This window comes from Oncorhynchus gorbuscha, linkage group LG13 (genome assembly GCF_021184085.1).
Source record: "Oncorhynchus gorbuscha isolate QuinsamMale2020 ecotype Even-year linkage group LG13, OgorEven_v1.0, whole genome shotgun sequence".
NCBI lineage: Eukaryota > Metazoa > Chordata > Actinopteri > Salmoniformes > Salmonidae > Oncorhynchus > Oncorhynchus gorbuscha.
The window spans coordinates 54,278,841-54,305,282 of record NC_060185.1 but is presented as its reverse complement, the minus strand read 5'-3'; the positions used below and the strand labels follow the sequence as shown (position 1 = coordinate 54,305,282).

Sequence of the window (26,442 nt, the reverse complement as noted above, 5' to 3'; positions counted from 1 at the left end):
AAATAAGCGCAAGGATGAACCTTATCGTCAGACTGGAAGCGCTGGGATAGGATGGCTCCCACGCCTACCTCTGAAGCGTCAACCTCGACAATGAATTGTCTAGTGACGTCAGGAGTAACGAGGATAGGAGCGGACGTAAAACGTTCTTTTAGAAGATCAAAAGCTCCCTGGGCGGAACCGGACCACTTAAAACACGTCTTGACAGAAGTAAGAGCTGTGAGAGGGGCAGCAACTTGACCGAAATTACGAATGAAACGCCGATAGAAATTAGCGAAACCTAAAAAGCGCTGCAACTCGACACGTGACCTTGGAACGGGCCAATCACTGACAGCTTGGACCTTAGCGGAATCCATCTGAATGCCTTCAGCGGAAATAACGGAACCGAGAAAAGTAACGGAGGAGACATGAAAAGAGCACTTCTCAGCCTTTACGTAGAGACAATTCTCTAAAAGGCGCTGTAGAACACGTCGAACGTGCTGAACATGAATCTCGAGTGACGGAGAAAAAATCAGGATATCGTCAAGATAGACAAAAACAAAAATGTTCAGCATGTCTCTCAGAACATCATTAACTAATGCCTGAAAAACAGCTGGCGCATTGGCGAGACCGAACGGCAGAACCCGGTACTCAAAATGCCCTAACGGAGTGTTAAACGCCGTTTTCCACTCGTCCCCCTCTCTGATGCGCACGAGATGGTAAGCGTTACGAAGGTCCAACTTAGTAAAGCACCTGGCTCCCTGCAGAATCTCGAAGGCTGATGACATAAGGGGAAGCGGATAACGATTCTTAACCGTTATGTCATTCAGCCCTCGATAATCCAGGCAGGGGCGCAGAGTACCGTCCTTCTTTTTAACAAAAAGAACCCCGCCCCGGCCGGAGAAGAAGAAGGCACTATGGTACCGGCGTCAAGAGACACAGACAAATAATCCTCGAGAGCCTTACGTTCGGGAGCCGACAGAGAGTATAGTCTACCTCGAGGAGGAGTGGTCCCCGGAAGGAGATCAATACTACAATCATACGACCGGTGAGGAGGAAGGGAGTTGGCTCGGGACCGACTGAAGACCGTGCGCAGATCATGATATTCCTCCGGCACTCCTGTCAAATCGCCAGGTTCCTCCTGAGAAGTAGGGACAGAAGAAATGGGAGGGATGGCAGACATTAAACACTTCACATGACAAGAAACGTTCCAGGATAGGATAGAATTACTAGACCAATTAATAGAAGGATTATGACATACAAGCCAGGGATGACCCAAAACAACAGGTGTAAACGGTGAACGGAAAATCAAAAAGAAATAGTCTCACTGTGGTTACCAGATACTGTGAGAGTTAAAGGTAGTGTCTCAAATTTGATACTGGGAAGATGACTACCATCTAAGGCAAACATGGGCGTAGGCCTGTCTAACGGTCTGAAAGGAATGTTATGTTTCCGAGCCCATGCTTCGTCCATGAAACAACCCTCAGCCCCAGAGTCAATCAAAGCACTGCATGTAGCACCCGAACCGGTCCAGCGTAGATGGACCGACATAGTAGTACAAGATCTAGATGAAGGGACCTGAGTAGTAGCGCTCACCAGTAGCCCTCCGCTTACTGATGGGCTCTGGCCTCTTACTGGACATGAATTAACAAAATGTCCAGCAACTCCGCAATAGAGGCACAGGCGGTTGGTGATCCTCCGTTCCCTCTCCTTATTCGAGATGCGAATCCCTCCCAGCTGCATGGGCTCAGTCTCAAAGCCAGAGGAGGGAGATGGTTGCGATGCGGAGCAGGGAAACACCGTTGATGCGAGCTCTCCTCCACGAGCCCGGTGACGAAGATCTACCCGTCGTTCTATGCGGATGGCGAGAGCAATCAAAGAGTCCACATCTGAAGGAACCTCCCGGGAGAGAATCTCATCCTTAACCACTGCGTGGAGTCCCTCCAGAAAACGAGCGAGCAGCGCCGGCTCGTTCCACTCACTAGAGGCAGCAAGAGTGCGAAACTCAATGGAATAATCCGTTATGGACCGTTCACCTTGGCATAAGGAAGCCAGGGCCCTAGAAGCCTCCCCACCAAAAACTGAACGGTCAAAAACCCGAATCATCTCCTCTTTAAAGTTCTGGAATTCGTTAGAGCAATCAGCCCTTGCCTCCCAGATAGCTGTGCCCCATTCTCGAGCCCGGCCAGTAAGGAGTGAAATGACGTAAGCAACCCGAGCTCTCTCTCTAGAGTATGTGTTGGGTTGGAGAGAGAACACAATCTCACACTGCGTGAGAAAGGAGCGGCACTCAGTGGGCTGCCCGGAGTAGCAAGGTGGGTTATTAACCCTAGGTTCTGGAGGCTCGGCAGGCCAGGAAGTAACAGGTGGCACGAGACGTAGACTCTGGAACTGTCCAGAGAGGTCGGAAACCTGAGCAGCCAGGTTTTCCACGGCATGGCGAGCAGCAGACAATTCCTGCTCGTGTCTGCCGAGCATGGCTCCTTGGATCTCGACGGCAGTGTAACGAGCGTCTGAAGTCGCTGGGTCCATTCCTTGGTCGGTTCCTTCTGTCATGCAGGTGAAAGAGGACCCAAAAGCGACTTAACAGAAACAGAGTTTATTAAAGTCCAAAACGGAATAACAGAAATCCTCTAGACTTGTAGAGGGGAAACAACAGGAGAAGCGGCCACAGACTGCAGGTCGCTTCGGGTAGGCGCAGGCCGTAGTCGACTGAGACACCTGCTCACACGCAGCATCTGATGAAGGCACAAAACACGACAGGACAGGGTGATACACAATCACGGCAAAAACACGACAGGACAGGGCGAAACGCAATCACAGCATGGTGAATACAATACAAGGAACCGACGGGACAGGAACGGATCACAAAGGAATAAATAGGGACTCTAATCAGGGGAAAGGATCGGGAACAGGTGTGGGAAGACTAAATGATGATTAGGGGAATAGGAACAGCTGGGAGCAGGAACGGAACGACAGAGAGAAGAGAGAGCGAGAGAGTGAGAGAGGGAGGGGGAGAGAGAGGGATAGAAGGAGGGAAAGAACCAAACAAGACCAGCAGAGGGAAACGAATAGCATGGGGAGCACAGGGACAAGACATGACAATAAATGACAAACATGACACAATCAAATTAATTTACCACAGGTAGACTCCAATCAAGTTGTAGAAACAGCTCAAGAATGATCCATGTAAACAGGGTGCACCTGAACTCAATTTTGAGTCTCATAGCAAATAGTCTGAAAACTGTTTTTTATTTTGAATACATATGCAAAAATATCTAAAAAGCTGTTTTCACTTCGTCATTATGGGGTATTGTGTGTAGATTGATGAGGATTTTTATTTTATTTTAGAATAAGGCTGTAACGTAACAAAATGTGGAAAAAGAGGTCTGAAAACTTTCCGAATGCACTGTATCTAGTCATATCAGTTTAGATTACAAAGGATGCATTCTTAAAAGTATTCAAACGGGGCCTCGGTGTCTGGCTCACTGAAGATGACGATATACCCTTGCTAACTGTTCGGCTCAAATATTCTCTTTAACTCACTAGACCAGTATTTTACTCATACCTGGGTTTAAGTATACTGAACAAAAATATAAACACAGCATGTAAAGTGTTGGTCCCATGTTTCATGAACTGAAATAAAAGATCCCAGACATTTTCAATACCCACAAAAAGCTTATTTCTCTCAAATGTTGTGCACAAATTTGTTTATGTCCCTGTGTTGGAGAGCATTTTTCCTTTGCCAAGATAGATGTGGCATATCAAGAAGCTGATTAAACAGCATGATCATTACACAGGTGCACTTTGTGCTGGCGATAATAAAAGGCCAATCTAAATTGTGCTGTTTTGTCACACAACACAATGCCACAGATGTCTCAAGTTAAGGGAGTGTACAACTGGCATGCTGACTGCAGGAATGTCCACCAGAGCTGTTGACAGGGAATTTTATGTTAATTTCTCTACCATAAGCTGCCTCCAAAGTCATTTTGTAGAATTTGGCAGTATGTCCAACCGGCCTCATAACCGCAGACCACGTGTAAACCACACCAGCCCAGGACCTCCACATCTAGCTTCTTCACCCGCGGGATCGTCTGGGACCAGCCACCCAGAATGCTGATGAAACTGAGGAGTATTTCTGTTTAATAATGCCCTTTTGTGAGGAAAAACTCATACTGATTGTCTGGGCCTGGCTCCCCAGTGGGTGGATATGGCTCCCCAATGGGTGGACCTACAATATGCCCACCCATGGCTACGCCCCTGCCCAGTCATGTGAAATCCATAGATTAGGGCCTAATGAATTTATTTAAATTGACTGATTTCCTTATATGAACTGTAACTCAGGAAATTGTTGCATGTTGCATTGATATTTTTGTTCAGTATAGTTTTTGAAATCCCTCAAATACTTTAGCTGTGCTTGATTGAGCTTGCCTGGAACAATGGGGCCAATGGAATAGTCCTCAAAGTCCAAACCCCACCCCTCTGACACTCTCAAGCAAATGCTCAAAGATACTATTCAAACCCAGAACGAAGTTCGATTCATTAGCTCTTGTGGACAAAGACAACTCAGTCGATCACCATGTGGAAAATTCCCTGCTTTTATTAGTCAAATGAGATTCATTTTTTCACCCTGTATGTGCATCTGCCCCAGTGCTGAAGCCTCTGCAGCCCTTCTACTGTCCTCTGCATGGTGAAGGCCAGGGCCACATACAATTCCTGAGAGAGGCATGGCATCCTGCCCCAGAGAACTGCAAGCACAGCGCAACTCCACAAATACAATTTCAGAGGCAAGCCCAAACACTTTCACAAAGATACATAGCCACCACACTATGAACACAGTCTTGGGGAGGCATTCGGTTGATTCATTTTTGAAAAATATTGTGAATAGTTAGTAGTAGCCGTACAGTGCTGTCGTTAACTTTGGTAAATCGAGTGTAGTGGTCTACTTTTATGTTGCTGGTTTGCGGATAAAAATCAGTGGTTAAGGTTCTGTGCTGTCCATTGTGCTGAATCAGTCTTGGGGCGCAAAACTCACCGGCAGAGCATTTCAGATTTTGTTTTGACATTTTCGCTGGTTGGGATACCAGCGCTGCAGAATAAAATTACTTTCGTTCACTGTTATGAGCAATCTATCATACACATAAGACACGTATTGCTACTTCTGAAACTTTGCACTTGACAGTCTAGGCCAACATACACCCATTAATGTATCTACACACTGCATCACACAGACATACATACTCAAACACACAAACACGTCTTCTGATAAATCACCACGACTTACACACAAAATAGAAGATGATGAAAGCTTATCATATAAGTGTCATGGATAGTGTAGATGCTCACTCAGTATGAAATGACTGCCTCTCAGTGGCCCACTTAAGCGACTCCACTGGTTTGAATATAGGGACTTTTATACGTCTCTGTTCGCAGTAATTTAATCAAAAATATTGGAGGCATTTTGTCTCAAAGTTAATGCATCTACAATAATGCCGAATTGTTTTGTTTTCAAATGTATGGCTCTCACTGTTTCTCCCATTGAGAAACGGAGACTGCTGAAAGCACACCGCTGCAGAGGCTAATCCCCCCGCGCCACTAGAGAACAGACCTCGCACTGAAAGAAAGAAGCATGCAAGATGTCTCACCGCTCGTGGTTGTAGTCGACTTCGATCGCTTCCCACAGAGACACTGCAGCATATGCACACCTTTCTTCAGGAAAAGCCTCGGAATCTTCATTGATTTGGGTTGTAGTGTTTCTTCGTCAATTCACGCAATCTGACACTATTACGGTGGAGGTTATTTAAGTACAGCCACCTCAGGTTGATCACCGTGCGATCCAGATCCCTGGCTTCCCTCAGCAGATCGAAAACCACAGAAAAGCCTCGACAAAGCGAAGCGATACATTACACCGACACATCCTGATATATTTGTCATTGATGAGAATTCCAACAAAAACGCCCATGGCTCCATGAATATCAAACTATGCCACAAGGACTTCAGAATAATTTCCCATAGTCTATGCCTCTTCTCGGTTTTATTAGCAGATGTAAAACGAGGTGTCCCTTGGTTCAAGCGCGCTCGCTAAAGTTAAACCGCAGGGTAGAGTGACAGCATCGCCGTGGATGAGGTAATGCGCCTTGTTCATCCTTGGTGGTAGGCTACAGTGGGGCGTGAGGGATACCAGGGCATATCAGAGTGAGAAAGAGAAGCTATCGACTATATGAGTGGCTGCTGTTCCAGATTTTCTGGAAATGTTGATTTGTTACAGTTTAAGATAAGGAGTTTTCTGCGCATGTGCGGTATTTATTTATCTTAGATGCGGCACTGTTCGCTGCTGCGCAATACTCCACTTTCGTTTCCCCAACGAACGCCTTTGTCTGTTGTAGCCTACAAACTTTATGTTGTATATGTTTGAACTATTGAATTCCATGTCTCAGTACGCTATTTAGCACAAGCTCAATTTAATGTTATTTTTTCAGTAAGTTAGTTCGGCAACATGCAGGTATTTACATGTTGTTCACAAGAGACATGATCAACATGTGCATACAAACTCACGGATAGTATTTTGCCCCAATACAAAACTCAAATACAAAAAAGTGGAGAGTTTTGCATTGGGGCATGCAGCTATCTAGGCAGCATACAGTTGGCATACAGCTTAGCCAAATACATTTAAACTCAGTTTTTCACAATTCCTGACATTTAATCCTAGTAAAAATGCCCTGTCTTTGGTCAATTAGGATCACCACTTTATTTTAAGAATGTCAAATGTCAGAATAATAGTAGAGAGAATGATTTATTTCAGCTTTTATTTCTTTCATCACATTCCCAGTTAGTCAGAAGTTTACATACACTCAATTAGTATTTGGTAGCATTGCCTTTAAATTGTTCAACTTGGGTCAAATGTTTTGGATAGACTTCCACAAGCTTCCCACAATATGTTGGGTGAATTTTGGCCCATTCCTCTTGACAGAGCTGGTGTAACTGAGTCAGGTTTGTAGGCCTCCTTGCTCACACATGCTTTTTCAGTTCTGCCCACACATTTTCTATAGGATTGAGGTCGGTGCTTTGTGATGGCCACTCCAATACCTTGACTTTGTTGTCTTTAAGCCATTTTTGCCACAACTTTGGAAGTATGCTTAGGGTAATTGTCAAGTTGGAAGACCCATTTGTGACCAAGCTTTAACTTCCTGACTGATGTCTTGAGATGTTGCTTCAATATATCCATATAATTTTCCTCCCTCATGATGCCATCTATTTTGTGAAGTGCACCAGTCCCTCCTGCAGCAAAACACCCCCACAACATGATGCTGCCACCCCCATTCTTCCCAGTTGGGATGGTGGTCTTCGGCTTGCAAGCCTCCCCCTTTTTTCTCCAATCATAACAATGGTCATTATGGCCAAACAGTTCTATTTTTGTTTCATCAGACCAGAGGACAATTCTCCAAAAAGTACGATCTTTGTCCCCATGTGCAGTTGCAAACGGTAGTCTGGTTTATTATGGCGGTTTTGGAGCAGTGGCTTCTTCCTTGCTGAGCGGCCTTTCAGGTTATGTCGATATAGGACTCGTTTGACTGTGGATATAGATAAATTTGTACCTGTTTCCTCCAGCATCTTCACAATGTCCTTTGCTGTTGTTCTGGGATTGATTTGCACTTCTCGCACCAAAGTATGTTCATCTCCAGGAGACAGAACGCATCTCCTTCCTGAGCGGTATGATGGCTGCATGGTCCCATGGTGTTTATACTTGCGTACTATTGTTTGTACAAATGAACGTGGTACCTTCAGGCATTTGAAAATTGCTCCCAAGGATGAACCAGACTTGTGGAGGTCTACAATTGTTCTTCTGAGGTCTTGTCTGATTTCTTTTGATTTTCCCATGATGTCAAGCAAAGAGGCACTGAGTTTGAAGGTAGGCCTCGAAATACATCCACAGGTACACCTCCAATTGACTCAAATGATGTCAATTAGCCTATCAGAAGCTTCTAAAGCCATGACATAATTTTCTGGGATTTTCGAAAGCTGTTTAAAGGTACAGTCAACTTAGTGTATGTAAACTTCTTGACCCACTGGAATTGTGATACAGTGAATTATAAATTAAATAATCTGTAAACAATTGTTGGAAAAATGACTTGTGTCATGCACAAAGTAGATCTCCTAACCAACTTGCCAAAACTATAGTTTGTTAACAAGAAATCTGTGGAATGGTTGAAAAATGAGTTTTAATCAAATTTTCAAATCAAATGTATTCATATAGCCCTTCGTACATCAGCTGATATCTCAAAGTGCTGTACAGAAACCCAGCCTAAAACCCCAAACAGCAAGCAATGCAGGTGTAGAAGCACGGTGGCTAGGAAAAACTTTTAATGACTCCAACCTAAGTGTATGTATTCTTCCATCTTCAACTGTATCAAACACAAGCAAGAGACAGATGCACAGTCTAATTAGCGATTTCATGTTATTTAAAAAAAAAATCATTGCAGACATTGGCTAATCAGGAGCCAGACATGAAGTCAGAGTGGTAGTGTTCTTTTTCAGCAACTCTGGCTAGTGACTATGATATGGCAGCAACTACAAAGATTAGCCTACATCATCACACAGAACGCAGATTGTTTTTGATCCAATGCAGTATGTAGGGCTGTGTCCTGCATATATAACTGCACTATCTGTTACAACAGACAGAGAAGGTTGTAGCCTTCATAATGGCCTTGAATGTTTGTTCATTCAAATCACTGAAGGTTTTTATTTCAGCTGTTCAAAATTACGAGGCAGAGACATAGGCTACATAATCATGTTTCAGAAGAAGGTGAGTAAAGATGTGGTCATCCTGTCTGGGTTGGAGCCCCCCTTTGGGTTGTGCCATGGCGGAGATCTTTGTGGGCTATACTCAGCCTTTTCTCAGGATGGTAAGTTGGTGGTTGAAGATATCCCTCTAGTGGTGTGGGGGCTGTGCTTTGGCAAAGTGGGTGGCGTTTTATCCTTCCTGTTTGGCCCTGTCCGGGGGTGTCCTCGGATGGGGCCACAGTGTCTCCTAACCCCTCCTGTCTCAGCCTCCAGTATTTATGCTGCAGTAGTTTATGTGTCGGGGGGCTAGGGTCAGTTTGTTATATCTGGAGTACTTCTCCTGTCCTATTCAGGTGTCCTGTGTGAATCTAAGTGTGCGTTCTCTCCTTCTCTCTTTCTTTCTCTCTCTTGGAGGACCTGAGCCCTAGGACCATGCCCCAGGACTACCTGACATGATGACTCCTTGCTGTCTCCAGTCCACCTGGCCGTGCTGCTGCTCCAGTTTCAACTGTTCTGCCTTATTATTATTCGACCATGCTGGTCATTTATGAACATTTGAACATCTTGGCCATGTTCTGTTATAATCTCCACCCGGCACAGCCAGAAGAGGACTGGCCACCCCACATAGCCTGGTTCCTCTCTAGGTTTCTTCCTAGGTTTTGGCCTTTCTAGGGAGTTTCTCCTAGCCACCGTGCTTCTAAACCTGCATTGCTGTTTGGGGTTTTAGGCTGGGTTTCTGTACAGCACTTTGAGATATCAGCTGATGTACGAAAGGCTATATAAATACATTTGATTTGATTTGATTTGAAGAGAGAAACGTGTGTAAAATAACACATACGCTGAACGTGATCCGTAGCTTTGAGACAGAGGTTTCCAGAGGGGCGGAGGCGAAAACTCTTGATAATAGTGCATTCGGAAAGTATTCAGACCCCTTGACTTTTTCCACATTTTGTCATGTTACAGCCTTATTCTAAAATGTATTAAATAGTTTTTTTCCTTCATAAATCCACACACAATACCCCATAATGACAAAGAAAAAACAGGTTTTTAGAAATGTTTGCAAACTTATTCAAAATTAAAAACTGAAATATCACATTTACATAAGTATTCAGACCCTTTACTCAGTACTTTGTTGAAGCACCTTTGGCAGCGATTACAGCCTAAAGTCTTCTTGGGTATGACGCTACAAGCTTGGCACACCTGTATTTGGGGAGTTTCTCCCATTATTCTCTGCAGATCCTATCAAGCTTTGTCAGGTTGGATGGGGAGCGTCACTGCACATCTATTTTCAGGTCTTTCCAGAGATGTTCAATCGGGTTCAAGTCCGGGCTCTGGCTAGGCCACTCTAGGACGTTCAGAAACGTGTCCCGAAGCCAATCCTGCATTGTCTTGTGCTTAGGGTCGTTGTCCTGTTGGAAGGTGAACCTTCGCCCCAGTCTGAAGTCCTAAGCGCTCTGGAGCAGGTTTTCATCAGGGATCTCTCTGTACTTTGCTCTGTTCATCTTTCCCTCGACTAGTCCATCAGTCTCTGCCGCATGATGCTGCCACCACCATGCTTTACCTGACGCTTGGAGTTCAATCTTGGTTTCATCCGACCAGAGAATCTGGTTTCTCATGATCTGAGAGTACTTTAGGTGTCTTTTGGCAAACTCCAAGCGGGGTGTCATGTACCTTTTACTAAGGAGTGGCTTCCGTCTGGCAACTCTACCATAAAAGCCTGATTGGTGGAGTGCTGCAAAGATGGTTGTCCTTCTGGAAGGTTCTTCCATCTCCACAGAGGATGTCTGGAGCTCTGTCAGAGTGACCATCGGGTTCATGGTCACCCGATTGCTTAGTTTGGCCAGGCGACCAGGCCTAGGAAGAGTTTTGGTGGTTCCAGAATGGAGGCCACTGCAGAACATTTTTGGTACTTTTTCCCCAGATCTGTACCTCGACACAATCCTGTCTCGGAGCTCTACGAATAATTCCATCGACCTCATGGCTTGGTTTTGGCACTGATATGCAATGTCAACTTTGGGACCTTATATAGACAGGTGTGTGCCTTTCCAAATCATGTCCAATTAATTGAATTTACCACAGGTGGACTCCAATAAAGTTGTAGAAACATCTCAAGGATGATCAATGGAAACAGGATGTACCTGATCTCAATTTCGAGTCCCGTAGCAAAGGGTCGCTTTGTCATTATGGGGCATTGTGTGTAGCACGATGAGTCCACTGCCTAGGTGTGTGTGTCTTCCAGTCTAAAAAAACAACTAGCCTAGTAGTGATATTATATTTCACTGCCCAAGTAATGCATTGAATATGAAATCCCATTTAGATTTTTCTATACTATAGGCAACATTAAGTATGCCAAATATTAGATAAATTGTTTCCAGGAATGTTGAGGTTTTTTTACATTGAAAGGTAGCCTGCAATGTGGCCTTGGGGTTATAGTCAAGTCGGGTGAATCGTTGGAAAAGCTAAACAAGATGATATCATGAGAAGATCATAAGACCATGATATCTGGTGAAGCAGACATAGTAGATAGTAGAATCAAACTTAAGAGGGACCTCCTTTAATCAAATCTGATTCTTAAACTAACCCTAACCCCACTGCTAACCCTACTGGCTAACCCTAACCTTAAATTTAGCACATTTTTGTTTTCATGAATTTCTATGATATACACAATTTTGACTTTACATCTAGCGTAAAATCGCTCATCTCTGTCTCCAGGACAAAAAGACTCATCCCAATAAATATCAACCTGCCCCATATAGGCCTATTATCGGCTACTAAAGTCTATACAGATGAATGTGCTCACAGTTCCATGCAAGGTAATCATTTCACCAAAAGGAGGCGGTAGCATGCAGAGGACAGAGGCGAATCCAGCTGTCACGGGAACCCTGGCTCCCCATCACATTAATTTACATCAAAGGGTGGGACGTCAACGCTCTCTTACGTACTTGCGTACACGTACAGTCAATGCACCTAAACACCAATCTTCATTCCCACTGCAGAGTCATTTCATGATTGCATAATATTGAAAAGTATGAAATCAATGCTTGTGTGCTAAATATGATATAGTACAAAACGTATTAATTACATTTGCGTACAGTTTCATTGTGGTCCTATTGTAGACATTGTGCCACACAGAGTAGCCTGTTGTTTTTTCATGTCTGGATGATGACAACCTCAAACATGTATTTTGTATCATCATAGCACTAGAATATAGCCATCAATATTTACATAGTTTTATGTCTTTATCAATGCCCATAGATTCCTCCATTCACAAACAACACATCATACAGGACACACTAGATCTACTTGGTGATGAAATCTCTGACTTGAGTGTTGAAATTAGTTAGAATAAAGACCTATATTGCTGCTGCTACTGCTACTGCCTGCTATAAATACATCACAGTCTTCATGGTCAAGGTCCGTTGATACACACACACATACACAAACGCATGAACGCAGGGAGGCACTCACACACGCACACACACACACAGCGGGAGAATAGGCAACAATCAGCTCTCTCACAGACACCCACACCCACTAACACACAAAGAGCAGCAAACACAGCCTCACACATACACATTAGGCAGACAGAAGACAGACGTTAATGCCAAATTGACATCGCACCCCACGCTTTTCACATCACTGTACAACCCTCCGGTTCTTTCTCTCTGCCTATTACATGCACCTTATAATCTCGTATGGCTCTTATATATGGATTTCATCAGGGGCGCAACTTTCACTGGGGACGGAGGGCCCCCCCCACATTCTGAAATTGCATTGTCACATGGTCCTTACATTAGGCTTGTTACTTGGCTAGATCAGCCAATATGTTAGATCCAGTTTGAAGAGAGCAGAGTTGGAGAGACTTGCACTTTCTCTTGAGCTAAAGTATTTTTTATAGACTTCATTTTAGGAGTGGGAAGATTTTCAGACAGAGAAGTATGGGTGATCAATATTTGGGACTTTGAAGGCAATGGAGAGACTTGCACTTTCTCTTGAGGTACATCATTTAAACTAAAGCCTAATCATAGGCCTATTTAGGAAGTACATTTCCTTGGAAAGATAGCTGCCCCGTGCTTCTCCGCCTATGTATAGGCTATAGCCTACTCTATTTAATTTAGACCACACGCGGACCTGATCATGCAGGTATGGCTACTGAACTTGAAGCAACAAGAATGATGACAATGACACTTGCTACGTTTTGCATAGGCCTGTAGGTTATAGCCTACCTTTTACGAGAATGATTTGCAGGCAGAGACAAATATTATTATGACAAATATTATTAACCGACTCACGTTAATAAGTATCAATATTTATTTACAGACACTGTTGTAAACTACAGTCTAATCATATTGAAGTTAACTGCCAAGTGATTCTCCGTCCATGTAGGCAGCCTACTCTATTTCAATGAGACCACACATACTAGGAACACTTGAACTCTCAAGCCCATCTAGCAGTGGTAGCTAGGCTACTGAAGTTGAAGCAACAAATTCTGAGTGTGTGAACAATGTCATTGCAAAATAATATGTCATTTTAATACAATAGGTAGGCTAACCCATACAAAACAGAAAGAGGACTGTTTCCAAATTATCTGTGGGACAACAAAAATATTTGAATCCCAAAGTCATCTGTCTGACCTTCCGCAGACTGTGCTGCAATGATCTCTGTCAAACCCGCAGGTCCTTCAGGCGTCCCACGGGAATGGAACCCTGCTCATCATGTCTTAGCAGGACGAGATGGTGACAGGGGTCCCAGCAGGGTCAGACAGCCAGGGAAGACCAGTCTATGGAGGTCAGGGGAATTTTGCAGTATATTAACAATATCAGTGAATGATATAAAGTTCCATCTTGAATTGATGAGTAGACCTACAGTAGCTACAGGACAGCAGCTTAAAGCTACAGTCTGGGATCTGGGAATGATGGTCATTTCAATTACTGAACAATTGATTCAATTCTTGGATAATATAATGTATAAATGTGCACCAAGGTAATTCTTTGTCATGCCGCGTGTTAGGAGGATCAGATGGTGACGGGGTCCCAGCAGGGTCAGGCAGCCAGGGAAGAGGTGAATTTTTGCAGACACAACACTTAATTCTCTCTGTGCAAGCAAACACTTGACAAGTCAGATGCTATTTTAAGGCAGTCTGACAAACCTCCATAGTTGATTTCCAAACTGTATCAAGAGTTGACAGAGGCTTTTCCCGATGACACAAATATGTAAAACTAAAATATGAGGGAGACCTGGTAGAAGCAAGTGATGATGAATGGATACATATGTTTGAATCTCCAGTCATGTTCATATCATCTCAGACATAAACTGTAGGAATTTAAGACCATCCATAGAAAGTACTATACACCAGTGAAACTGAATAACATGCACTCAACAATGTAATTCCTCTGCTAGAGGTGTATAACACAAAAGGGGACACATTTGCATATGTTATGGTCTTGTGAAGGCTGGCGGAATTCTTTCAAAGAGTATGTTATTTTATCTCAGCATGTCTACAGATTCTCCCTTATCCCATGTTTGCTTGGAAATGTTGATACTGGAGACTGTTATCTGAAGATACTGTGTAACCAAGCATTTATAACGGCTAAGAAATGCAGTGCCATTAAATTGAAGGTTGGTAATAAAAGCTTTGATTTATTACAAGATTAAGGGTAGACTGGGCAACTGTCATAAGGTCTGGAGGCCTTATATGGAATACAGTTTGAATAAAGGAGTCTGTATTGAAAACATGCCCATGTCAGGGGAGATACCTATTTAGGCAATCCCTAGCTGCTGGGCTGCTCAGTCCTGGTGGTCTGCCGTTCTGTGGGTTGTCACTCTGGCCTTGGCCTAACACACCTGAAACCAATAATGAATGCTTCACTAAGATTATAAAGTTGTGTGGGGTGTGTGGGTTGGGGGCACTGCAGGGCGGTGGACCCCTAGGAACAGGACAGGGCGACCCAGCTATATTGCGTGTGCAAGTAAAAAGAGCTCTAATCCTGGGAGATTAATTCCATGAAGGATTTGCTGTTTCTGTGTGTTAATGTACAGTATATTTGAGATGTACAGTGGGGCAAAAAAGTATTTAGTCAGCCACCAATTGTGCAAGTTCTCCCACTTAACAAGATGAGAGAGGCCTGTAATTGTCATCATAGGTACACTTCAACTATGACAGATTAAATGAGAAAAAAAATCCAGAAAATCACATTGTAGGAATTTTTATGAATTTATTTGCAAATTATGGTGGAAAATAAGTATTTGATCACCTACAAACAAGCAAGATTTCTGGCTCTCACAGACCTCTTTAAGAAGCTCCTCTGTCCTCCACTCGTTACCTGTATTAATGGCACCTGTTTGAACTGGTTATCAGTATAAAAGACACCTGTCCACAACCTCAAACAGTCACATTCGAAACTCCACTATGGCCAAGACCAAAGAGCTGTCAAAGGACACCAGAAACAAAATTGTAGACCTGCACCAGGCTGGGAAGACTGAATCTGCAATAGGTAAGCAGCTTGGTTTGAAGAAATCAACTGTGGGAGTAATTATTAGGAAATGGAAGATAAACAAGACCACTGATAATCTCCCTCGATCTGGGGCTCCACGCAAGATCTCACCCTGTGGGGTCAAAATGATCACAAGAACGGTGAGCAAAAATCCCAGAACCACACGGGGGGACCTAGTGAATGACCTGCAGAGAGCTGGGACCAAAGTAACAAAGTCTACCATCAGTAACACACTACGCCGCCAGGGACTCAAATCCTACAGTGCCAGACATGTACCCCTGCTTAAGCCAGTACATCTCCAGGCCCGTCTGAAGTTTGCTAGAGAGCATTTTGATGATCCAGAAGAAGATTGGGAGAATGTCATATGGTCGGATGAAACCAAAATATAACTTTTTGGTAAAAACTCAACTCGTCGTGTTTGGAGGACAAAGAATGCTGAGTTGCATCCAAAGAACACCAAACCTACTGTGAAGCATGGGGGTGGAAACATCATGCTTTGGGGCTGTTTTTCTGCAAAGGGACCAGGATGACTGATCCGTGTAAAGGAAAGAATAAATGGGGCCATGTATCGTGAGATTGAGTGAAAACCTCCTTCCATCAGCAAGGGCATTGAAGATGAAACGTGGCTGGGTCTTTCAGCATGTCAATGATCCCAAACACACCGCCCGGGCAACGAAGGAGTGGCTTCGTAAGAAGCATTTCAAGGTCCTGGAGTGGCCTAGCCAGTCTCCAGATCTCAACCCCATAGAAAATCTTTGGAGGGAGTTGAAAGTCTGTGTTGCCCAGCAACAGCCACAAAACATCACTGCTCTAGAGGAGATCTACATGGAGGAATGGGCCAAAATACCAGCAACAGTGTGTGAAAACCTTGTGAAAACTTACAGAAAACGTTTGACCTCTTTCAGTGCCAACAAAGGGTAAATAACAAAGTATTGAGATAAACTTTTGTTATTGACCAAATACTTATTTTCCACCATAATTTGCAAAGAAATTCATTAAAAATCCTGTTTGATTTTCTGGATTTTTTTCTCTCATTTTCTCTGTCATAGTTGAAGTGTACCTATGATGAAAATTACAGGCCTCTATCATCTTTTTCAGTGGGAGAACTTGCACAATTGGTGGTGACTAAATAATTTTTAGCCCCACTGTATGTGTTTTTTTTGTTTCCAAACCTTTTCCTTGGTATCAACATTTTTTAAAGGTGGGAACGGGGAAGGAACTTGGGTGGAGTTATTGACTAGACTGGTGGGGGTCAGGCGTGCCAGCCCAGGCTGGCTGGTCAGTCGGTCTGAAATTTGATATGGAGGATGCCTTTAAATAAAGAGAATCAAAAGTCTTTGAATTTTTTCAAGAGATGTTCATTTGTTAGGCTATAGGTTAAAGGTGCAAAACAATATTTATTACTGAATTACCTTTGATCTAGTTCAGTCTTATTAAACACTTAAACATATTTAATAATGAACCCCCCCCCCCACTTCTAAAACCAAAGTGGCGCCCCTGGATTTCATATATGGCTAATCATTTCTGCCTCCCCCTTTTTATGGATCCAACACATAGGCCTACCAGTGAACAGACATGCAGACTATTGCCACTCACAGAATACTCTCATAAAAAGTATGAGAAATACACATAATGTGTACGTGTGTTTGTGCATGTTTGGGTGCGTGCGTTATTGTGTGCAAGTATATTTGTAATCTGTTTGTCCCCAGTCTAAACCTACAGTTGAAGTCGGAAGTTGACATACACCTTAGCCAACTACATTTAAACTCAGTTTTTCACCATTCCTGACATTAATCATAGTACAAATGCCCTGTCTTAGGTCAATTAGGATCATCACTTTATTTTAAGAATGTGAAATGTCAGAATAATAGTAGAGAGAATCATTTATTTCAGCTTTTATTTCATCACATTCCGAGTGGGTCACAAGTTTACATACACTCAATTAGTATTTGGTAGCGTTGCCTTAAAATTGTTTAACTTGGGGCAAACATTTTGAGTAGCCTTCCAAAAGCTTCCCACAATAAGTTGATTGAATTTTGGCCCATTCCTCTTTGCTCACACACGATTTTTCAGTTCTGCCCACAAATTTTCTACAGGATTGAGGTCAGGGCTTTGTGATGGCCACTCCAATAACTTGACTTTGTTGTCCTTAAGCCATTTTGCTACAACTTTGGAAGTATGCTTGGGGTCATTGTCCAGTTGGATGACCCATTTGCGACCAAGCTTTAACTTCTTGACTGATGTCTTGAGATGTTGCTTCAATATATCCACATAATTTGCCTCCCTCATGATGCCATCTATTTTGTGATGTGCCCCAGTCCCTCCTGCAGCAAAGCACCCCCACAAGAGGATGCTGCCACCAATGTGCTTCATGGTTGGAATGGTGTTCATCGGCTTGCAAGCCTCCCCCTTTTTCCTCCAAACATACCGATGGTTGTTATGGCCAAACAGTTCTATTTTTGTTTCATCAGACAAGAGGACATTTCTCCAAAAATTACATTCTTTGTCCCCATGTGCAGTTGCAAACTGTAGTCTTGCTTTTTATGGAGGTTTTGGAGCAGTGGCTTCTTCCTTGCTGAGCAGCCTTTCATGTTATGTTAATATAGGACTCGTTTTACTGTGGATATAGATACCTTTGTCCCTGTTTCCTCCAGCATCGTCACAAGGTCCTTTGCTGTTGTTCTGGGATTGATTTGCACTTCTCGCACCAAAGTATGTTCATCTCTAGGAGACAGAACACGTCTCCTTCCTGAGTGCTATGACAGCTGCGTGGTCCCATGGTATTTATACTTGCGTACTATTGTTTTACAGATGAACGTGGTACCTTCAGGTGTTTGGAAATTGCTCCCAAGGATGAACCAGACTTGTGGAGGTCTACCATTTTTGTTCTGAGGTCTTGGTTGATTTCTTTTGATTTTCCCATGATGTCAATCAAAGAGGCATTGAGTTTGAAGGTAGGCCTTGAAATACATCCACAGGTACACCTCCAATTGACTCAAATGATGTCAATTAGCCTATCATACGCTTCTAAAGCCATGACATCATTTTCTGGAATTTTCCAAGCTGTTTAAAGGCACAGTCAACTTAGTGCATGTAAACTTCTGACCCACTGGAATTGTGATACAGTGAATTATAAATTAAATAATCTGATTGTAAACAATTGATGGAAAAATTACTTGTGTGTCACCCACAAAGTAGATGTCCTAACCAACTTGCCAAAACTATAGTTTGTTAACAAGACATTTGTGGATTGGTTGAAAAATTAGTTTTAATGACTCCAACCTAAGTGTATGTAAACTTCCAACTTCAACTGTAGCTAACTTTTGAGTTTGGATCCCGCGACGCAGTTGCCATCAGTTGCTGGGACTACTACTCTCTGTCCAGTGATCCTGCCGACCAAGGCTGGGTCCGAGGAGCTATTTGGCGTAGCAGCTACCCTAGCTCCTAGCTAGCTATCTATCAAGCTAGAGAAGTTTTCTTGAGGGCTTGAACGCAGCCCGTGACACGGTTAGCCATTGTGACTGGGACCGCAGATTGTCCTGGGTTTGTAGCTGTCTAGATCCCTGTGACCTGCCCTGTCTGGAACTGCGAGGAATAACAGCGTAACCTACGTTGCTAACTATCATGACAAAGACCAAAGCCGGAGGGAGTACCGTTGAGGACAGTGGTGTCTCTCTATCATAGGTGAAGGATTTCTTTTACAAATCAAGAATAATTCTACAAGCAGTTGTGACAACAATAAAATAGCTTCAAGTGTTTTCTCAAAATACTAGTAGATTCAACTAATACAAGAATGGACGACCTGACCAGAGCGGTCCAGGACCTGAAGAACAGTTTGCAGGAGAACGGAGAACGGCAAGATGACAGCAATCTGTAAGTCATTGAGAGAGGACATCAGTTCTGTGTGTGAATGATAAAAAATATTAAATTGTTTTTTCCCCTCATAAATCTACTGTACAACAGTACCGCAAAATCACAAAGCAAGGTTTAGAAATGTTTGTAAGTGTATTAAAATACAAAACAGAAATATCACATATATAGAAAAGTGTGCCTTTCCAAATCATGTCCAATCAATTGAATTTACCATAGGTGGTCTCCAGTCAAGTTGTAGAAACATCTCAAGGATGATCAATTGAAACAGGATACACCAGAGGTCATTTTCAAGTCTCATAGCAAAGGGTCTGAATACTTATGTAAATAAGGTATTTTTGTTTTTTAATTTCAATAAACTAGTAAACATTTTTTTTAAATGTTTTTGCTTCGTCATTATGGGGTATTGTGTGTAGATTGCTGAGGAAAATGTTTTATTTCATTTTAGAACAAGGCTGTAACAAAATGTGGGAAAAGTCAAGGGGTCTGAATACTATCTGATGGCACTGTATCTAATAGACCTTAAAGGGTTTTCGTTCATGGAAGCTTCTCTAATGTCAAGCATGTAAAGTGTGGTGTACCGCAGGGCAACTCCCTATGCCCTCTACTCTTTTCTATTTTTACCAATGACCTGTCACTGGCCTTAAACAAATCATGTTTAGTTAAGCTGCAGCTGGCCCAGAACAGGGTGGCACATCTTGCTCTTCATTGTAATCAGAGGGCTGATGTAAATACAAATACTATGCATGCCAGTCTCTTTTGGCTAAGAGTTGAGAGACTGGCTGCATCACTTCTTTTTATAAGAGAAATGAATGTGTTGAAAATCCAGAATTGTTGGCATAGTCAACTTACACACAGCTCTGACACACACACACTTACCCTGCCATACATGCCACCAGGGGTCTTTTCACAGGACCCAAATCCAGAACAAATTCAAGAAAGCATACAGTATTAGATAGAGCCATTATTGCATGGAACTTCATTCCATCTCATTTTGCTCAAATGAACAGCAAACCTCGTTTAAACAGATATAGCATCACCTCACAGCACAACGTCTCTCCCCTATTTGACCTAGATAGTTTGTGTATGTATTGATATGTAGGCTACTTGTGCCTTTAAAATGTTTTTTTTTTTTTATGTAGTTCTGTCCTTGAGATGCTCTTGTCTATTAATGTTCTGTATTATGTCACGTTTCATTTTTTGTGTGGACCCCAGGAAGAGTAGCTGCTGCTTTTGCAACAGCTAACCTATGCGAAGGGCTTGGAGCACGTGTCAAACTCATTCCACGGAGGGCCGAGTGTCTGTGGGTTTTCGCTCGACCCTTGTACTCGATTGATGAATTAAGGTCACTAATTAGTAAGGAACTTCCCTCACCTAGTTGTCTAGGTCTTAATTGAAGGGGAAAAAACAAAAACCCGCCGACACTCAGTCCTCCATGGTATGAGTTTGACACCCCTGGCTTGGAGTAAAGAGAACTCACCCTGCTCATCGCTGTCTGGTTTTGCTGTTCCTTCCTCCTCATCTTCCTCCTCTCCCTTACTGTCTTTGGACAACAGTCGTCGGAACAGGCTACCAAGCGAACGAGTCATGTCTGGCTCTCCAACGCTTTCTGAGACGTCCAAAAACAGTCGATAAAATGCAGAGCCCCCCTGTACCCCTTAATCTGCTTTTTCTTTCCTATGCCCCTGTTTACACAACCCCTCTTCCCCTGTATAAGTCAGTTGCCATGTCACTTGTAAATAGTTAGTTAAGCTGACCAGTCCTTGTCCACTCGGTGTGTGTCTGTCTCACTGTATTTAGCTCTGGCAGTCCTGGTCCTGCTCCTGTTGACATGAAAACTCTAACTCACTAAATCCCCACCCTCCAACTCACCACCACCACTCTCTCCAGGCTCCTGCAGCACACACACACACGCTTGCGTCCATACACGCCTTGGCTTTGCAAGCAGGTTATCTAACACTGCAATGAGACACCAAAGTCAACCTTTTCACCTTTGTCAAGCGGGACAGCTGCACACCTCCCTCTCCAGTGATTGACGCCATGCGTCAAACACAATTAGGAGTTATTCGAGCGGTTTAACGATGTGGATATGTGATCCCTTGGCCCCGGCAAGCCATGCAATAGAAATGGAAAGTCTATTCTGAGAGTGTAAATTGGGGTCACTGCATGGTGGGAACTATTTATATCTGTGTTTACGCGGTGAAAGTGCTGGGAGAGGAAATTCCCAGTGAGCAATGACAGAGGCAAGACATCGGAGACACTGGGGACATTAAAGAGAGTATGTCTTCATTAGGTAATCAGGGTGTGGATGGGTAAGTATGCAGTGTATAGTCAGTGTATTTAAGTAGTCAGTGTATTTTTTAAACTTTTTATTCCTATGATTTGTCTTCGAGTATGTTTGTGTGTGTGTGGGGGGGGGGGGCAAGTTCAGTAGCAAAACTATGTATTTAACAATTTCATGCATCTGCAAAAATGAGCAGATTCTGAAGACTAAGATGTTTTGTTTTTGGTAAAGTGTCTTAATTTAAATACATTTTACATTTTCGCCTGAATATTCTCATTACAGAAATGCGTCCGGATTAAATTCTCAGGGCATTTTATAAAATCTTACTTTAGAAAAACTTATTTGAATACAACCCAAAAGATGTTGCTGTAGTTTGTCTGTAGTTTGTCCATAAATCGTGAAAATTATATATTAGTTGTTTAAACATAAAAACTGAATTATCACATTTGCATACAGTTGATGTCGGAAGTTTACATAGACCTTATACATTTAAACTCAGTTTTTCACAATTCCTAAGATTTAATCCGGGTAAACATTCCCTGTCTTAGGTCAGTTAGAATCACCACTTAGGGATAGGAGGCAGTATTCAGAAGTTTGGATGGCTGAGGTGCCCAAAGTAAACTGTCTGTTACTCAGGCCCAGAGGCTAGGATATGCATATAATTGGTAGTATTGGATAGAAAACACTATCACGTTTCTAAAACTGTTAAAATAATATCTGTGAGTATAACAGAACTGATATGGCAGGCAAATACCTGAGGAGAATCAATCCGGAATTGTTTTATTCTGAGGTCACGACTCATTGAAATGGCTGTCTATGGGAAAATCAAAGGAATACCTCTCAGAATGCAGTTACTAGGGCTTCCACTAGATGTCAAAAGTTTTTCGAAAGAGTTTCAGGCTTGTTTTTTGAAAAATTAGTGAGAATTTGTAGTTTTCCAGGTGACTCCCATTTTGGCTGTAGTATTGTGGCGCGCATGGCTGAGGGCGCACACTTCATTATTGATCTCCGGTAATGAACGTACTATTCTCAGTCTTAAATTTGATTGTTAATATACATGTTAGGGTACCTGAGGATTGATTAGAAACATTGTTTGACTTGTTTGGACGAAGTTTATTGGTAACATTTGGGATTCCTTTGTATGCATTTTTGAACGAGGGAAACCGGTGGATGACTGAATCAAGAACACCAAATAAACAGACCTTTTTGGGATATAACGAAGGACTTTATCGAACAAAACAACCATTTGTTCTGTAGCTGGGACCCTTGATATTGCAAACAGAGGAAGATCTTCAAAGGTAAGTGATTTATTTTATCGCTATTTCTGACTTTCGTGACGCCTCTGCTTGTTTGGAAAATGTTTAATGCTTTTTTAAAGCCCAAAGACAATGTGAAATGTCAGAATAATAGAAAAGAGAATGATTTATTTCAGCTTTTATTTATTTCATCACATTCCCAGTAGGTCAGAAGTTTACATATACACTCAATTAGTATTTGGTAGCATTGCCTTAAAGTTGTTTAACTTGGGTCAAATGTTTCAGGTACCCTTCCACAAGCTTCCCACAATAAGTAGGGTGAATATTTGGCCCATTCCTCCTGTCAGAGCTGGTGTAACTGTGTCAGGTTTAGGCCGTCATTGAAAATAAGAATTTGTTCTTATCTGACTTGCCAAGTTAAATAAAAGTAAAATAAAATCAGGGCTTTGTGATAGGGTAACAAAGTGGCTTAGGCCATTTTGCCACAAATTTGGAAGTATGCTTGGGGTCATCGTCCATTTGGAAGACCCATTTGAGTCTAAGTTTTAACTTCCTGACTGATGTCTTGACATGTTGCTTCAATAAATCCACATAGATGGCATCACGAGGATGGAATATTATCTTCAAATAATATTTTTGCAGTAATCTCCTTGCGAATGATTTTGCTGAAGAGTGTATCTCCTGCAGCAAAGCACCCCCACAACATGATGCTGCCACCCCCATGCTTCACGGTTGGGATGGTGTTCTTCAGCTTGCAAGCATTCCCCTTTCTCCTCCAAAAATAACAATGGTCATTATGGCCAAACAGTTCTATTTTTGTTTCATCAGACAAGAGGACATTTCTCCAAAAAGTACGATCTTTGTCCCCATGTGCAGTTGCAAACCGCAGTCTGGCTTTTTTATGGAGGTTATGGAGCAGTGGCTCCTTCCTTGCTGAGCAGCGCTTATTTCTTTTGATTTACCCATGACATCAAACAAAGAGGCACTGAGTTTGACGGCCAATTATGTCAATTAGCCTGTCAGAAGCTTCTAAAGTCATGACATAATTTTCTGGAATTTTCGAAAGCTGTTTAAAGGCACAGTCAACTTAGTGTATGTAAACTTCTGACCCACTGGAATTGTGATACAGTGGATTATACATGAAATAATCTGTCTGTAGACAATTGTTGGAAAAATTACTTGTCATGCACAAAGTAGATGTCCTAACCCACTTGTCAAAACTATAGGTTTGTTAACAAGAAATCTGTGGAGTGGTTAAAAAACGGGTTTAATGACTCCAACCAAAGTGTATGTAAACTTCCGACTTCAACTTTAGGTATTCAGACCTTTTCCTCAGTACTTTGTTGAAGGACCTTTGGCAGCGATTACAGCTTTGAGTCCTCTTGGGTATGACGCTAAAAGCTTGGCATACCATTATTTAGGGAGTTTCTGGTAATTGTGAGTTGACGTTGCTCTTATATCCAGAAGTTCCTCCCAACTGTATGTAATAAAACCTAAGATCACCTGGCGTACCAATGTAAGATATAACATGTAAAAAAACAAAATACTGCATAGTTTCCTAGGAATGCAAAGCGAGGCAGCCATCTCTGTCAGCGCCGGAAGGGATGGTGCCAGGTTTCCTCCAGATGTGACGCTTGGCACTCAGGCCAAAGGTTTACATTTTTGTTTCATCAGACCAGAAAAATCGTTCTCATGGTCTGAGAGTCTTTAGGTGCCTTTTGGCAAACTCCAAGTGTGATGTCAAGTGTCTTTTACTGATGAGTGGCTTCTGTCTGGTCGCTCTACCATAAAGGCCTGATTGGTGGAGTGCTGCAGAGATGGTTGCCCTTCTGGAAGGTTCTCTCATCTCCACAGAGGAACTCTAGAACTCTGTCAGAGAGACCATCGGGTTCTTGGTCACCTCCCTGACCAAGGCCTTTCTCCCCAGATTGTTCAGTTTGGCCGGGAGGCTAGCTCTAGGAAGAGTCTTGGCGGTTCCAAACTTCTTCTATTTAAGAATGATGGAGGCCACTGTTCTTGGGGACCTTCAATGCTGCAGACAATTTTTGGTACCCTTCCCCAGATCTGTGCCTCGACACAATGCTGTCTCAGAGCTCTATGGACAATTCCTTCGACCTCATGGCTTGGTTCTGGCTCTGACATGTACTGTCAACTGTGGGACCTTAAAAAGAGTGTGTGCCTTTCCAAACTTATGTAAATCAGGTATTTCTGGGTTTTGTTTGTAATACATTTTCAAACATTTCTAAAATCTCTCAGGGATTTCACCATGAGGCCAATGGTGACTATTGTACAATCCTTACCCAGAAAGACTCACAGCTGTAATTGCGATTCTAACATGTAATTGACTCAGGGTGTGAATACTTATGTAAATTAGATATTTCTGCATTTCATTTTCAATAAAAGTGAAAACATTTCTAAAAACATGTTTTCACATTATCATTATGGGGTAGATCGGTAAGATCTTTTTTGTACATTATGTATTCAGGCTGTGACACAACAAAATGTGGAATGAGTCAAGGGGTATGAATACTTTCTGAAGGCACTGAAGTAAGTGGTATTTTAGTCAATTGCATTTAGATTAGTGATTTTAGTATTATGCAAGTCATTTGGTATTAACAAACTACACACTTTGATGATTTGTTGGGTTACTGAATCTCTGATAGAGATCAGTACAGTTTTGGCAAACTATGCAACACTCATTAACTAAATATACTGTCTCTTCTCCAAAACCTGCTCATCATTACCGTAATGGACCAATATTTAGGAAATATTAGGGGGAAAAAACTATTTTGCCTTAATTTGATAGTGTGACTTTTGCTCTTTATCTAAATATGTGTTCATAAAAAAATACAAATTATAACATGTATACAAAAGCGATTATAACAGCAAAACAATTCAAATAGGTTGTGTTACGGTAATGACTCAATTACAAAATAGATTTTCATAATGACGTTTTTTTATTCAGTGATATGTTTAACTCAGGCCTTTTCATTACAAGAGCAATGTTAAAAAGTGTGTGTGTGTATGTGCATCCATGTGCATGGGTGTGATTGCCAATTTATGAATAAGAGTTTCAGTAAAGGTTGCATGAGGGTTGTAAATTGCTAGTTATTGTGACTGTTTGTCTGAATAGTTTCTGTGTGAATGAATGCAGATGCACTTGTGTGTAGACATGTTTGTAGACAAACTGACCAGAACATAATTTTGTTTCTGTTCCCATTATTTGGATCTATTAGTTATACTTTGGTATTTTATTAGATGGTCTCCTTGTGAATTAATATGTACGCTCACCTGTGATTGGATACAACTCAGTCTGGTTAAATGAAGGTTAAATAACATTTTAAAAAATACAGCCTGCAGACTGATGCAAGTCTTCTATTGGCCAGCAGAGGGCCCTATATAGCAACGGATGACACAAGCAACACTGGTTATGATGGTGGCAAATAACTCCAGTCTCCTTCCAATTCAGGTCAGTTTCCGATAGCGATTCAACTTATGAGTGTTTTAACCATAGACATTAAAATCAGGTTTTGCATCTTTCCTACATGTGTGTCCCAAACACCACGCAAAGAGAACGGTCGCAAAGCGCATGTGTCGATACTGATCGAATGAAAGGCAGTGCTGCTCTCAGGTCAGCTTTCTCAATTCAAATCTTACCTTAACTTTAGAATTATTGCACAATACTGACAATGGATCAGCTACTAGATGGTAATATCTATCTATGGCTGCAAATATTGACGTGGCTTATGCTAATGCCTACAAATAAAAATGCACAAAATCA

The 26,442-nt window shown here is 42.3% G+C and overlaps 1 protein-coding gene across 4 annotated transcripts in view; it reads right to left on the bottom strand.

Moving 5' to 3' along the window:
* The window catches only part of LOC123993170 (fibroblast growth factor 12-like), a 138,526-nt gene that overhangs the window by 71,401 nt on the left and 40,683 nt on the right, over window positions 1-26,442 (bottom strand). Inside the window, exon 1 of one of the 4 annotated variants that reach the window (XM_046295027.1) lies at window positions 20,602-20,933. The exons of 2 other annotated variants lie outside the window; for them this stretch is intronic. In XM_046295027.1, the coding sequence (XP_046150983.1) occupies window positions 20,602-20,710 (109 nt within the window). In that variant the 5' untranslated portion in view covers window positions 20,711-20,933. Of the gene's footprint in view, window positions 1-5,621; window positions 6,217-20,601; window positions 20,934-26,442 lie in introns of those variants that run through there. One more of the 4 variants, XM_046295028.1, reaches the window with a different exon arrangement.